Consider the following 16,622-nt stretch of genomic DNA (forward strand, 5'->3'; position numbering starts at 1 on the left):
GATGACTGTAATTAATAAGAAAAACATTCCACATTCGGTTGATTACTTTATTGAAAAAGAACAAAGAACAACATTACAAATTAAACAATTGGCAGGAAATAAAAAATATAACAGTTTCCAAAATCACATGAAATATTTAAACATTATAATTTTGGTAAATTGTGTTATATGTGCTTTGTGAGCATCACAATATATTATTATTGCATTGCAGCTATGCGCAGACAAGAATGTATACTTCTACACGTTTTCAAATAACTGCATAGTGATATCATTTGAGAATATCTTAGTATAGGATAGTACCATATGAATTGACAGGTAATGGCAAAATTGAGTTGATATGATGAAGCAATGTACGATCAACAGAGAACATTTACTTTAAGGCTAAATCTTTTTCGTCCATCCTATAATAAAATATTTTCAATATAATACATTTGACAAATATATAAGTATAGCAAATGTTCCATATCTTTAATTATGTAATACATTATGTAGATTAAAATATTTTTTTTTCTTTTTTGTAAAAGTGTATATAGATGTGTATACGTATAATACCATAAATTTGAATATTTCATATAAAAATGAAACTAAAATTTTCTTTTATAGGTACAAGGTAGAAAAAAGCTGATTCGCGGTAAACAGAGAGAAAAAAAAATAAAGAAGAGAGTTAGATCTGTTATATAGGTATCTCGGGGACTAGCCTTGACAAACTTTGGAAGATTAAAAATCGTAAGACTTGTAAACTTAAGAAATAGATACATATTGAAATACTTGAGAAATTCAAGTAGTCCGATGACGTGTGTTTAAATATAAAGGCTGAGTAGAGTTTCCGCGGGGTGAAGGTGGGAACTGATTCGCGTACACAGTCAATCTGGACGTGTGAATTCTAAATAATACGTTTACATTACAAGATGACCATGCTCCTTGGCATCCCATTAGCATATAAAAAATATATATCGGTATACACGCTTTCCATATTGCATTACAATTTACCTTTTCATCAGTTGTACTATTCTTATACAGTTTACATTTTGAAGTATAAGTGATGTCGGAACATTTAAAACCTTTCCCTTTCTTTCGTTCTTTTCTCCTTTTCTTTCTTTTTTTTTTCAAAGACAGTCGTTCTATGTAAAATACCAATGGAGGTTTCAGGAAAACATGGTTTACACACAGTAAATCCGCAGTATCGATTTAAAATAGCTACAATATCGACAAGATGAATCGCCATAAATAACACAAGCCGAATCGTTAAGAAGTATCGTTCCGGATACTCGGTGGTGGTGTAATATGCGTATAGAGTAGTCATTTAATTAGATAGATTCGAGAAAGTGTCGCTAAACTAATTTTGCATAGAGAAACGTGACAATAGCTCGGGCTCGATTCTGCTGGAGCAATCGCTCGACGTACAAACGGAAGCTTATTTCTCCCTTAACGATTAAAAGCTCACAGTGTGATCTCTCTCTCTTCCTCTCGCTATAACAAGCTTCACGAACGATAACGCAACCGATGACAGTGTCACTCTCAGAGCAAACGATTTCTCTCAGTCAGTCTCGCGATCGCTACTTAAAAGTAAGTGTGGAAACACGGAGATCACCGAACTTCAACGGTACGCTATTATGCAAGTTGACACTGTTTCAGCATACCGATGGAATGCAACTGTATGTGTAATGTGTTTTAGTGGTCAATTTGATATGTAAACAAAGTACCTCCAAAAAGGAACGTGTGTTTTAATATCAAAATAATATTACAGGTGTATAGGGCAATGGCAAAAACTTTTCTTTACTCTCTCTCTCTCTTCCATACACACTCTCTTTCTTTCTTTGTTCATTCATTCATTCATTCATTCTTTCATTCATTCATTCGTTTGTTCGTTCGTTCGTTTGTTCATTCATTCATTCATTCGTTCGTTCGTTTATTCGTGAATTAATTAATTAATTAATTCTTTCATTCATTCGTTCGTTCGTCCACTCGTCCATTCCTTCGTTCATTCGCTCGTTCTCAGCCTGTTAAGTATTACATCGAGTAACTAATGCAAATAAATAAAGCTAGTGCTGTTTGAGGAATGAAACCAAGTAACAACATATACGCGATTACACGCCTCTCATTACTTATCGTCTAAAGATAGAATACATTAAATATTTGTACTTTAACTGACTAAGCAAGGATTTAACTGTAATATTTTTTTTGTTTTCTTACTCTAAGAGCTTCGATACCCACACACGACGCAAACTCAAAAACATGAATAAGATAAACTTATGAGAAATAAAAAATAAACCGTAAGCAATACGTGTTGTGTATAAAATACTCTGATTAGTCTGTCCTTTTTCTTTTTTTTTTTTCCTTCTTCTTTTGGCACTAAGGAATTTAAATTTTTATATCTCATAAAAGTGAAAGATAAAATGATCTCTATTTGGAATGCAGTTAAATCGTAAAGTAGAATTAACAACAATACTTGTTACATCTAATTCACTATACGAATAAATCGCCTTTTCTCTTTCTCTCATGTTGAACAAGACACCACGACAAGCTATGTATACAATTTGTTGTCACCTCATCTCAGACTGAGTATTTAAAACAAAGAGAAAAAGAACGAAAAATACAAGATAAACATTGAAAAAAACAACTAAAATGCAATGAAATGTATAATAAAAGTCGGTCGATAACGCTTTTTTATCTTTTTAAGTAAGATATGAAATTATAAAATTAATGAAACAAAAAAAATATGTATAAATAATATAAATACAGTTTATATATGGAAGCAGCTCTGGTTCATCCAATTGCGCAAATAAAACGAGATAGATCAAAATAGCAGGCCTTAATACCGTGCCTTCAACAACGCTTGCCGAAGGAACGATACTCTAACGTATCCGAGTACGCTGAGATAGCATCTGAAACAGCCAATGGAACACATAATGCTCGCGTAAAGAATTAAAATTAATGATACAATATATAATAAGACAATGTATAAGAGCGAGTAAGGAATAAAAATATCGTTACAAAAATAACGTGGAACTCTTACACATAATAAACCATCGCGCTTTTTTTTATCTCTTTTGATCGTAGGTTTTTCTCTCTTTTCTCATTTTTTTCTCGTATAAATATAAGTTAAATTATGCTGAAAGAAAGCACGGAAGGGAAAAAAAAAACAAAAAAGGATGAAAAGATTGCGGACTCTCTAATGTATAAGCCATGTCTAGTATATATATAAAACGATATAGAGCTGTTAATTTAGGGTACTCTCGAGAAGTAACTCCTTCGTTACGCATTCCTCGTTTATAACCAGCTATATAGTGTTAATTGGCCATGCCCTAATCAATATAGCAAAGTCATACTCTTCTTTAGGATTCTAGGAAGACTATGATTAACCGTAGGCTAGAATTCAGTTTATGTCGTGTCATGTTAGTCCTCTATCCTTCATATAATTGTAGATGCCTCCGTTAATGCTTATAAATCTCGCGGTTAATTCTTATTGTATAGTACGACGCGAAAGATTTTTTCTCTCTCGAAATCAGGAACATATCATCGCGTGATATATGTAGCAACAATTTGTCATCATCGGATACACACACACACACACGACATTACGATGTACAATTCACAAGTATCGTGTGTCATTCAACTTGGATTATGTGTGAAATTGGAATAGAACGGTTCCAAGTGTTTGTAATTATCTCTTCTTTGTGTGTTTGTCAAGTATATATTCGTAAAACAGCTTGTAAAACGGCATGTTGAGAGCAATTTTCGAATCGACGAAAACAAGTACGCACATACTAGCGCTGATTTATAAATAAAACAAGCGACAACTACAATTATCAGAGCAAACAGTACTCGTAATTGAAATTCCACAGTAAACACAGCATCAAAAATTCGGACACAATAATGATAATAATTTCGCTCGTAACACGTAAAGTTAAACAGTACCATTTGAAATGATGTCGAGAAATCGGTGGCACCTAAAAGGCCTTGGAAGTTGTGTAGCAATAAAAACAGTACTGCTAAAGTAATACACACAGAACCCATCGCATATTCAAAATATGATCTTCGATTACGCTGCCAGTTGTAAAACTGCTTAGCATGGATTATGAGAGCTTTTAATATTAGTTTAACAATGTAAGCAAAGTTTATCTAGTACGTACAGAGTGACTATATAATTCTATACATATTAGGATAATAAGACTTTTGAGATTGTAAAAATCATCAAAAAATCTATCACAATTACCATTTACGTAACAAGTAATTCTCGTTCTTTTTTTTTCCTTTTAATATTATTGTTGTAATTTAAACATCAAGGCAAATAAGGGGTGAATTTCAACAGTGGCCTAAATTAGCCAAGTAGTCTTTCACAGATAAAAATATGTAAATAGAGTAAATCTATACTAAAATATTCAAGTATATATAAGGTGAGCGTAATATAATAATTTTGTGAGGTAAAAGACCCTCTCGTTAATGGTCATCCATTCGTTACACTATGAGTTTTTAATATGACTGGCAAAAATTTTGCAACATGTTCTCTTTATTTTGAATATCCTCTTTTTCTTTTTTCATATGTAACGTATCATCAGAGACGATTGATGGCTCTGCGTTAGGTGTTATTGTGCATAAACACACCCTCCAGACGGCACCAATGGTATCTCTCATTGATACTTCTAATTATATTTACCTAGCAACAACATCAGAGACTCTTTAAGGACACAACTTATCCTGACGATACTATTATCACAGGCATTATTTATATAACTCTGCTAACCATGACTATTAAATATTTCAAGATTAGTTTTTCTCTCTTTCCTTTTTTCTTCTTTATATATAAAATTAAAACTTCTAACATTACGAGATGAGTACGACTGATTAGCTTAGGTGTATGTACGTAGGCTTCGTGCAATTTTATTAGAAATTCTGACATTATGCGCGAATTTTTTTTTTAAATAGCCTCCTATTACTGTCCTCTTTCTTTTTCCGTATTCCTCGTTCTTCTAATTTCACGTTTGTCCCATACGTGAATAATGAAATCAGACAATTTCCTGTTTGCAAAACAAATCCGATAAAGCTAGTCGCGTATAAATAAATAAATAAATATACATATATTTATGTAAATAAATATGTATGTATTTATTTATTTATTTATTTATGTATATTTATGTATATATGGATGTGCTACCTAGCATTTGGTATGGCAAGATAGTATTCGTAATTAAACATTATTGTAGATAATATAAGGTAACACAGTGTAGCAATCTGCCAAATATCTGATGTACATTGTTGTATACACATTGCATTTTAGTTCAATCAAATCTTAAGGCTGATCATGTAAACAACCCTAAAAAATATGTGTATTTCTATATATGTATGTGTCTTATGTGGTTTCCCCCCCTTCTCTCATGGATCGTATTAATATGTACATAAATAGAGGTTGTTTAGCAAACTGTACGTTATCTTCCCTCTCTTTACATAGATAAAGTATCGTCCCTATGTGATACCGGGGTGGCATATGTTCTTACGAATCTTATATAATACATTACACAGAATCGTTACCCTTACATCTACGAAATGCGGGGGCAACGATTCCTGTAACTTTATAACAAATACATTTACACTGTATGGATATATTATTCGCTAGCACCACGAACCAATAATTCACACACGTATATATATTATATTCATATATAGTGGACCATAATAATAAAGCATCCTGAGTAAATATTGTAACCATTATGTGTCTCGTCTAATTTTAACAATGCACAAATGGGATCTACTCGTTTTTTTTTCGTTAAGTGTAAATAATTATTTCACCTTTTATGCTCACAAAGTATCCTCTGTACGACACCTTCCTTATAAGATATTAAACGTTTGATTTTCAACATACCATAATCTATTCCTTGCACATTAACGTTGCTTTTATATTAACGTTCTCAACTATCATTTTCAAACGCGCAGAAAGAAATCAGGAACATAGCTCTCTTTAAGCTTCGTGCCTGCTGCAATGAGGAGTATCGTTTCATTGTCTTTCTTTAGAAATACGATATGATAAGAGCAGGAAGTACTACCAACTACCTCGCAGCATGCAACGCTTTTTTTTTTATTTTTCTGTTAAGCGGAAAATTTTGATCCTCACGTCATGAAAGTTATCCTGCTGAGCTTATTAGTTACTTATAGAGTTCTTAAATGAAAAATTTTGAACGTAATGTGTGCACCCTTGTGTATCCTGAAGCACTGATTAGGACTAAGACCTATGTTCTTCTCAAATGTAATTAAAACCAAGACGAGAACGTCTTATTTCACAAGCGTAAAAAATGAAATTATCGGCGTGTAAAAGGTGCTCGTTGGAGACTAGAATAATTTGATTTACAAACATACTTAAAATACTGATGTGTCAAAAATGATGTATAACAACCAATTTTGACGGAAGGCCATATGTAGATTGCTTTCTCTACTACAAGCGACCCGACTGGCTTCGGTCGATATAACGCTTACTGCTTCTTTATAACTGGTTCCACTTAGTTAATTTAATTTACTTTGGCAGTTTACCAAAATGCAAGTTGCTAAGTTACTATTATACTGTTTGGTCGGAGACGTACATTACCTTTTGCTTTTTTTTCAACATTGTTACTTTCATAAAAGAGGGACGCATTATACTTTTACAACTATTAAAGCTGCATGCTGCACTTGTTTCTATTGCTTCAATAGGCCCAAAATTCGAACATAATTCCTTGGGCGTGCCTTTCCCATCTTTCGTTGAGAGCGGTTTCCAAAGGTTTCCACTTGCAGGAAAGAAGTTATACTTATTCGTCTGATTCCACTTCATAATATATAAAGTGTGTTCAATACGAGGACATGGTGGTTGTTTTTCGCCAGTGTTACAATATATCCCTCCGAAGTTATTTTTAAGCCACAACATCGAGATACCTATTATATAGTAACATTTTTATGTAATATTCGGATAAAGTAAATGTTACTAATGAAACATTTCCTATTTAAAAAATCACCAATATGAGTAACGTAAGCGAAAATGAAATACAGGTACGAATATTTATCGAATAACTTTATGCCAAATTGCCCAGTACAATGGTAAATTATTACTGGCAATCGAATGCGCGTTAAATGCAATGTATAAAAGCTGGAGCATTTGATAAAGAATATATATTATAAATTATCTATTATATATTTTCTATTATTATATATTATAAAATATCTTACCTTCACATATGGACATTCAAATTCCGAAATTAAAGACCCATCTCTGGAAAAGACAGCTACATGGAAACGATTGCCATGCGAATCTCCAATTAATACGTCTCCTGCATCGCTAATATCGATCCCGTTTGGGAAGTTTGTTAAATTCTCACAGCCAATGCGACGCAGGAATTTACCATCTTCGTTAAACACCACAACACAATGTCCTTTAAAGTCGCAAACGAAATATTCCTTGCCTAAAAATTTGTACACAATTCATTTATAAAAGATCGCAAGATATCGATAAGATCATAATAATCGTCATATAAATTACTGTAATTTTGCATATATGTAATCTTTCCTCTATGTCATGTTATGTGATCAGTGGCAATGTTATTGCAAAAAGAAAAGAAAACAGAGAAAGTAGAAAGAAATGCCCACCACTGATAGCGATATCACTCGGTTCTCTCATGTAGTCACTGCAATCAAACCACCTTAAAAGGTCTCCGTTATCACTGATTACGAACACAGTTGGCGACACACTGTCAACAGCCACAATGTGTCCTTGACTGGTAACAGCTAGGCCAGCTACGATATCGATGTAACGAATAGCGATTTTCTTTATAAAGTGACCGCTCTTCGTAAATATTTGCATACGGGACCGTTCGTTTCCCCGATCACATACAACGAATTTGCCATTATTTCTCATAACGGCCACTTTTCTGGGATACCACAACTGTCCTTCCTCTTTGCCAGGAACGCCGAATTGAAACTTGAAGGTACCAGTCTTATCAAAAATCTAGAGTCACAGAACATAAAGTTTACATGAGATTTGCGCAATGCTCGCATCTTCGTAGTTTTGCTTATAATAAGGTACTTATTATTGTGCTTACTAATTACATATCTCACTGTAAGTAGTTGATATATAATTAATATCAATACCTGAATTCTATGATTATTCGTGTCCGCGACAATAATATCCTCGTCGGTTCCTAGACAAAATCCATGTGGCGAATTAAATTGCCCTTTACTAGGTCCTAATTGTCCAAATTTGCTTCGGATATGCATAGGCGTCAATTTTGTATTGTTTGAACGCGGATGAGCATAATTCGCTGTCCCTGATCCGGTTACATTGGCAACAGTATTCCCTACTACTACAGGCATGTTATGCATGGAATCACCTATTAAATCGTCTAAAAATAAAATATCGATATCGATAAGCCAATGCAATAATTACAATGACAAAATTATTTTCTCGTTAATATCTCTTACAAATAGTATAATCACCCGGAGTACATGCTGAGTATATGTTATTTATAAAATAAGTAGAATATGTACAATTTTTTCTTCAATATAACAATTATTAAATATTAACGATTGCGCACTCATATTGATTTTTACCAGTTAGTTTCTTTACCAGTTTCTTTTTTTTTTTTTATTAGAATTACACAAAGAGCAACGCGTTATTTGTAAGATCAGTACAAAATACGTTTTTTTTGCAGTGTTAACATATATTTTAATTAGCATGGTCTTACCAGTACCCTGTGAAAGTATTGGCGAAGTGGAAGAGGACATTGACTGGAATCCTCCATTTAATAAACTACTGGCAGCCAGAGAGCCCACTATTGGGGCGTCCACAATGGCTGGTGAAGATCCACGTCCCAATACTAATCCACCACCACCGTTAATCGTAGCATTTCCCAGATCTGTGTAAAAAATAAGTCAATACATATATATTTTTTTACATGGATTATAATGAACAATTCTATATATACATGCTTTTCAAAATGTACAACTTAAATCAAACATATCTTTAAGCAAGTAAGAGCGTAACGCAGATGTTGGAGCGAATATAATGGGTAAGTCAGTATATACATTACATGAATTTCTATTAAAAGTAACTAAAAGTTTCTCTTATTTTATAGTTCTATAATTTTGTCTCTTTTTTCTTAAATGATTAAACTGCAAAGTCCCATTCAGGTTGCAAAGAACATAATTATGGCCTTGAATCGTGTCGTCGTTATTTGTCGTTGTACATCGCACAAATCGTTTTATCTCGTAGATTATTTTTTTATAAGATAAAATAGAGGGCACAGAAGTTAAAGTTACAAAAGTAATGGGCCAATGAGTTCTTCCTTTAGTGAATAAATTTAGAAAAAAATTATACATAAAAAAAGCATAAAAAAAAGAGAGAGAAGATATAACCGAGAAAGAAAAATATAGAATGCGAGTAGTTGACCACGATCCATAAAATATAAACGCAAATCGGTTTACATATTCGTTGTGGCAGCGTAGTTCGTTGGCGCTTACCTTGATTGCCAAGAGTATTTCCTAGTTTTGCAAGAGCCTGTAAATTGTTAATGGCGTGGCTCGTTGAACTTAGGTCCCCGGCAAACAGGTCTGCCAACGTGAAGGACGGAGTTGGACTAGGGTTCGAGCTAGGTCCTACGACATCGGTGTCACCCACCATGTCCTTCTCCGCTAAACTAGCCAGTCGCTGGAGATTGTACTCTTGTATGCTGGTCAGCCCGTGAATAGGACCTGGTGGAAGAGGTACGGGTGGTGGTGGAGGCGGGATATTTTGAGGACTCGTGGTTGGCGGAATAACGAACGAGGGTTCACCTTCGAACGAGGATTGCATTGACGCGGGAAGCGAGATGGGGGAGCTTGTACTGAGAGAACTCGCACAGCCGATCGAAGTGTGGACCATCTGCTGATTCGTAGAGACTCCTGATATAGTTGAGATCGGCTCGGGAAGAGTCTTCACTGAGGTCGATGTGCCCTCGGTACGAAACTTTCCAAATACCTCCTGCAATAGATTTTCTCTTTGTTGTAACGTAATAACGAGCGATTAAATCAAAGAAACTATAAAGATATGGAATATATTATACTTTGTCAGACGTGCATTTACCTTGACGGTTTTTTCGAAATGATTATAGTCGGTCTGAAACTCGATCGAGTATGTTACGTTGTATTTTGGAGTGTTTTTTATCAGGTTCATCAATTGTGCTCCTACGACACGACGAAGAGCTAACATTTCTACTGCGTCGCCGTGCTCAAGGAGTCTTGAAGTGAAACGACAAGCATCCTCTATTTTCTCCACGGTTTTTTCAACACTGCAATATATTTTAATACATATAATGTAGCGGGAAACGTAACGATTAATATAAATGAATAAAGGTGCAAGCAAGTGGAAGTAATTGCACCTGTTTTTTCATTAACCTGGTTTTACAGCATTTTGCTGTAACATATTAAAGCTCGTATTAATAATTGTTACCTGAAATTTGTCTCATGTGATATACTCAGATTTTTATTCAGAGTTGAATCCAAGTTTTTACCAGTTAAATTATAATAAATGTGACATTCGTATATGTAAGCGTGATTCAACTGGAAAATTCTCATCTAACTCTAAATTTAAATCTGAAAATTTTACTTGAAACAAGTTTCAAGTAATAACTATTAATACGAACTTTAGTTTCATCCTTGATTCGTGAAACTTATCGTCTTCATTCACCGATTTTTGTACGTACTTGTGAAAAGTGTCCATTATTTCAAGTTCCCTGGCTTCGTGAAGTTTTCCGAGTTCTTCCAATGCGTTAGCTTTACATTTTTCCAGTACGGCCTTGTAACTTTGAAAAGTTTCCACAATTAGATCTTTTGCTTGGTCGTGTTGTACCTGCAGCTCGCTTAACGCATTATCTAATTGCGTCGAGATCTGATCACATTCGGAAATTTTCGCTTTACTTTCAGCCATCAGATTAAATAATTCCTCTTTCTGTCGTGGTTCTGCATCTGTCAGTCGATCGTACTGATGCTCTGGAGCTTTATGTTCCACAAGTAGACATTCGTTGCAGATAGGTTCCTAATTATACCCAAATATATACATATATATTCAAGTCTTTTTCAAGCTTCATTCTAATAAAAAGAATTGAACATTATAAATTTTTTTTTAATAAAGCAAAACTTTTGTATCATAATAAATGCATCAAGAAACTACCAATATACAGAATAAGTCAACAACTACTGCCACCTTGAATATCGAAATAGAATATTAAAGCTATTCTATTTAGAAAAAAATTTTCTTATGATAGAGCTTTTTTTCTGGGAGATAGATATTTGATCTTAAGATTATCTTTGTTTTTTTGCTTCAAAGATAATTTAATAGTTATCGACATCTTGGAATTGATTTACCATACCTATTTTGGTTAACAAATATCTATTAGGAAACAATCTCTTTGAAGTAAGCTATCTTTCTAAATTTTTACAGAAATGCGCTCTTATAACTAAAAATATATAACAATCGATCGGTACCGATCAATATTAGATAACAAGTTAGAGAATACAATCTTTCTGGAACCTCAAACTTTTGAAGTCCTTATTAATAATTATTACTTGAAACTCATTTCAAGTGACATACTTAGATTTAAATGCAGAGTTAGATAGGAAATTTTCAGTTGAATCACTATTATATACAGCTATAAATATTTTACATATATCATAATTCAACTGAAAAACTTTAATCTAACTCGAAATATTAATCTGAGTGTCTTACTTACTACTAGATAAGTTTCAAGTGACAACTATTAATATACAGATCTTCAGAACCTGATGCTCAAATAATTAAATCTATCTTTATTTATATATTTTTTTTTACATTATATATATATTTTTTCAATTGCTTCCTTGTATTCATATATAAAAGATAGGATTTTTCTTGAAGTGCACAAGTATACAGAGTTTTCATCATCATCATATCGATGTCCATAATCTTTCTACTAGTTGCAATGATTAGGCAGGAAGAAACCTGATCAATATCGAGATGCAATCATAAAAAATTCGAAAACGTTGCTTTTCGAATTCCTTATTTAAATAAAACAAATTAAAGTTACTTTCACTTTTTAAAATAAAATCATATATAATTTATATAAAAAAAAGTCTTTTTACCTGTAGTATTATAAAAAGAATCAAAACAAATTCAATAATAATTCATAATGTTATTTTCGCTGACATTTAATAGTGAAAATATGGACAGAATATAATGTTTGGAATACAATGTAATGAATAATGTTAGATGTGTCCAGGATATGTTCAAAATATAATTCATTTTCTGCAACACAAAACTCCACATTTTGTAAGAGTTTTCTATGTCGCATTAATTAGTAGCATTAATTAGTAATTATTTTGATTTATGTTTCTGCACATGCTGTGTTATACATTGTTGAAACTCTTCATTATTTCATTAGGTTCTTTTTGCTGTGAAAAAGCAATAAAGATAATGTTACAAGTTACTATAGAATTTATTTTGACTCTTTTTACAATACTATAGATAAATATGATTTTCATTTAAAAAAAGTGAGTGACCCATTTTTTAAAAGTATATTAAAAATAGGTCATTTTTGACCCATTAATGAAACTTTAATCAACTATGGGAAATTGCTTCTAGGATCTTCTAAAAATAGAAAATAACCATTATTTGTCTACCATCCTTGAAAAAAGCTCTGAAAATCTAGATTTATTCATTGTTGAAATAGTCACACATGTTAAATGTTCTTAAGCTTTGTATCCTTAATATGTCTTTAAAATCAATTGCACATTTATGTGTTAAATAGTAAATGTATAGAATTTGATTTTTAGTTCGCGCGCGCGCGCGCGCGTATGTGTGTGTGTCGCGTGTGTGTGTGTCGCGTGCGTGCGCACGTGCGTGTGTAGGAGATATATGTATATGGGATAATTATGAAAACTCTGTTTTTTTCCCTCTCAGTCAAATTCAGAACCACAAATCTGATAATCCTCCTTAATTTTTTCCTTCATATTTTTTCTTCTTTTTTTTATTTCTCAAAATATTTCAAGCAAAAAATTTGTTAGATAATTACTAAAAACATAAATAGTAGGTTTTTCCTTTCATACTCTGTATGCAAAACATAAAAATATAATACAAAAAACAAATTTCCCTATATTTACAACTCATTTCTTAAGACATAAATTAATTATTAATTATTGTAGAATTAATTATTGTAGAAACATCAAGGATATAAAGCTTAAAACCACTTAATATGATTATTTCAACAATCAATAATAAATCCGGATTTTCACCAGATAACCTGGTAGATAAATAATTGGATTTGCTCGACACAGTCGAGCAAATTTCTCCTTAGGTACATTTTATAATATTCTTATAAAGACAATAAATTCTTCTTTTAAGTACATGATAATGAGGTTTTCTCAAATTTGTGAAAAATATATTTTAAAACTATTATCAAGAAGATATCTTTTGTAACCATAAAAATAACCACTATTTAAGAGAAGGAAAATGAACCAAGTAATCGCTTATCTCAACGGTGGGACAATATTTTTCTCGGTATTGAACTCCCTTTTCTGTCCAATCATTGTAACCAATAAAAAATATAGTTAATACCATTACAATGAATACAGTCTGTATGTAACTGAAACAGAATTGCAAAACATAGGTCCAGATTCTGAATCTTCTTTTATCTGTAAAAGTGCCTCTAAAAGAAGCTTAAGAGCCACCTGATTGGCTGAGAAGCTATATTTAAGGCACTTTTATCGATAAAAGAGGGTTCAGAATATGGGTTCATACTCTTTGCTCTATCAGCAGTCGACTCACCTGACACGTGTGACAGTAGAACTTCATGTTCTCGGCGGGATGACACTCGCAAAATATCGGCTTATGTATCGGGATAGCTTCCTTAGATTGCTTGAGGTCTTCAAACGCCACGACCTTGTGGCTCTCGAAGCAGCGCATGAACTGGTGTGCCGTGTTGCAGTTTGGGCACAGGAAATTGGCGCAGTCCGAACAGCGCGCCACAGCGCTCTCTTTGGCCTTGCACGAGGTACACAGCACAGCCATGCTCTCAATGGCGGACATGTCCAGTATGTTGGTGAGAACGTAGTCGCACGTGAGCGACGCGGCGCCCTTAGAACTAACGGAAGTCTCTTGCTGACATATCGGACAGCTGATGACCGAGACCACCTTGGAGTCCCCAGCCTCGTCCATCAGCAGCTTGTCCAAACACACCTCGCAGAACACGTGGAGGCAGGACAGCACTCGGGGCGAGCACAGTTTGTTTCTGCACAAGGTGCAGCCCTGTTCGTTGCTCCCGCCGTTGCCGCATGCCATCTCCTCCAGAGCGTCGCCCGGGTTGCCAGCGCTGTTATTGTACCCGCTGCCGCCGCCGCTGCTGGCGGCGTTCACGGAGTTGCGATTGTCATTGCCGTACAGATCGCTGCCGTCGATCTCCTCGGTGCCGTTGCCGATGGCGCTCGTTGCGCCAGTCGGCGGCACCGAGGCCGCCCCGGACGGAACAGCCACCGTGGACGATGCCATCGTGCGATGCCGTCCGCGCGCGATCCAGCGGGAGAGGGAGCCTCGAGCGGGACGACGATGTTCGCCGCGACGTTCTCCGGCCGTGCACTGCCTGACGAATACCGCTCGCGAATGCGATTTGGCGTCGGGGATTCACACGCTTCTCCTCCCTTCCTGCTCTTTCTCTATTCGTCTCCGCGTAGTCGTCGGACCGAGAGAACGAACGACTGAGAGATGAAAGTTCCTCGGAGAGATTTCACGAGGAGCGCGTACTCCAAAACATTGCACTGTCGCGCGCACTCACTCACTCGCTCGCTCGGAGAAACAAAACACGAGGCGATCGCGAGGAAGCCGAGGAAGCTCACGAGTACACGACGAAATGAGCTTGGTAACGCGAAGACGCACGCCACTGGGGAGAGGGGTGACGGAGGGGGGAGTGACGAAGAGAAAGAGAATAGGGGAGAGGGGGGAAGAGAAAGAGAGAGAAAGACGTGAGCGCGCGCTTGAAAAAATCGAATCGCTCGAGCAGAGTCTGGTTCGCGAGTCTGTGCGCGTGTCGCACGACTAACGGTCTACAATGTAGATATACGTTACGCAGTTAACTTCGTTCTTCGAGACGGTTCGAGAGTCGTGTAACTGACGCAGCCAGTCGTGCGCCTACGTGCATTTATTTACAGTCGTCTTGCTGAGACGTTGTCGAGCACTCACTGCCGTCACTACCTCGCCGTCGTCGTCGTCGTCGTCGTCGCAATACCCCTCGCCGCTGTCGTGGTCGCGCACTAAGACTTGCCAATCGTCGATTTGCTGCAGCTCGACGCTATAGCTCGTGTAGCGCGAGTGCTTTCGAGCATTATCAGTCTCACGGTACGCGCGCGAGATCACTTCGCGATTATACGCGGCGACGACTGTAGCTCTTTTGTCTTGCGATCGACGCCTCGGCCGCGAATATTTCGCACTTCTTCATACGTGGAACGAAGCGAATAAAGCATTCGAACCGTGGAACGAGCTCGTCCCCTCGATATGCGGTCGTTGAATAGTCGATATCGAGATGGGAGTGTCGCATGTCCGAACGATGCTCTCCCGAAACGAAAATGTCGCTAGCCGGCGTCCCTAAACAAACGAATTTCTCTATTGAGTATCGAAATGTTCACGATGGCGAATATCCAGAGAGTCGATTGTGTATCTTAAAACGGAGTGAAAATGATAAAAGTGAATAAATTTATTAGAATATTTATAACTTCATTGGTCAGTGCCTAGTGAATTTGATCATTTTTGTAATTTTCATTTCATTTCGAGATGCTTTCCTATTGCAATATCCTAGACATTTTCATGCATACGGCGACACAAGTTGTATTCCAATTGTCGTAATCGTCGACACAACACTACACATCCGTACTCACTTGAGGGCTATTGTCGGTTGCGTAAACTAGTGTTTTCTAGTGAAAATTAAAGTTAATAAGCATAGAAAAGGCTTGAAAAGAGACTGGCATTTGCGACGTGGATAATATCTTTTTTATTATTTAGATTTTATTATTTATTATTAAAAAATACTAAAATATAAGCATAGTTGAGAAATAATCCTAATCTTACCCGACATACATACAGGGTGCTTTCCAGTTGCATACACTGGCTGCGTTCCGCAAAGCGCATCATGCGCATAATGCGCTGCGTTGGAACAAAAGAGATACGAGAGTGAGATAAAAAAAGAGGGAGAGTACTCAGGTGATGTTCTCGAACGCATGAGAGCGCATGGACTATATTACCTCGGGAGCTGAGGCAGCCTATGCGCTCTCATGCGTTCGAGAACATCATTTAAGTGCTCTTCCTCTCTTTTTATCTCACTCTCGTATCTCTTTCATTCTAATGCAGCGTATCATGCACATGATGCGCTCTGCGGAACGCAGCCAGTGTTACACAAAACCAGCTTATTGGTTACATATTATCTTACAAGATATTTTAGATAATATGTGACCAATAAACTGGTTTTGTGTACGTGTGTCAAGATGGTAAGCAATTGGAAAGCACCCACACATTAGTACACACTTTGTTCCAATTGAATCATGCACAACGTTACACTTTGGCTGAGTTTCCACTGAGCGCGTCACGCGTCGCGTCATCCCAATTAGAGGAT

The 16,622-nt window shown here is 35.8% G+C and overlaps 1 protein-coding gene across 2 annotated transcripts; it reads right to left on the minus strand.

Annotated features, from left to right (window-relative positions):
• Window positions 1–33: 33 nt before the first annotated feature.
• Window positions 34–15,527, minus strand: LOC116844181 (B-box type zinc finger protein ncl-1-like). Of its 2 annotated transcripts, none has more exons than XM_032815379.1 (9): window positions 13,793–15,527; window positions 10,698–11,029; window positions 10,079–10,283; window positions 9,478–9,976; window positions 8,709–8,873; window positions 8,110–8,360; window positions 7,609–7,966; window positions 7,192–7,424; window positions 34–6,900 (listed from the first exon to the last, which is right to left on the minus strand). In XM_032815379.1, the coding sequence occupies exons 1-9, from the start codon at window positions 14,510–14,512 to the stop codon at window positions 6,796–6,798; spliced, it is 2,868 nt and encodes a 955-aa protein (XP_032671270.1). In that variant the 5' UTR covers window positions 14,513–15,527; the 3' UTR covers window positions 34–6,795. The 2 variants fall into 2 exon arrangements, with proteins under 2 accessions (XP_032671270.1, XP_032671269.1); XM_032815378.1 differs by having other exon boundaries at window positions 8,703–8,873; window positions 13,793–15,526.
• Window positions 15,528–16,622: the final 1,095 nt, after the last annotated feature.

The sequence above is a fragment of the Odontomachus brunneus genome, unplaced genomic scaffold (genome assembly GCF_010583005.1).
Source record: "Odontomachus brunneus isolate Ranch 3 - 2012 unplaced genomic scaffold, Obru_v1 Obru_scaffold_040, whole genome shotgun sequence".
NCBI classification, from domain to species: domain Eukaryota; kingdom Metazoa; phylum Arthropoda; class Insecta; order Hymenoptera; family Formicidae; genus Odontomachus; species Odontomachus brunneus.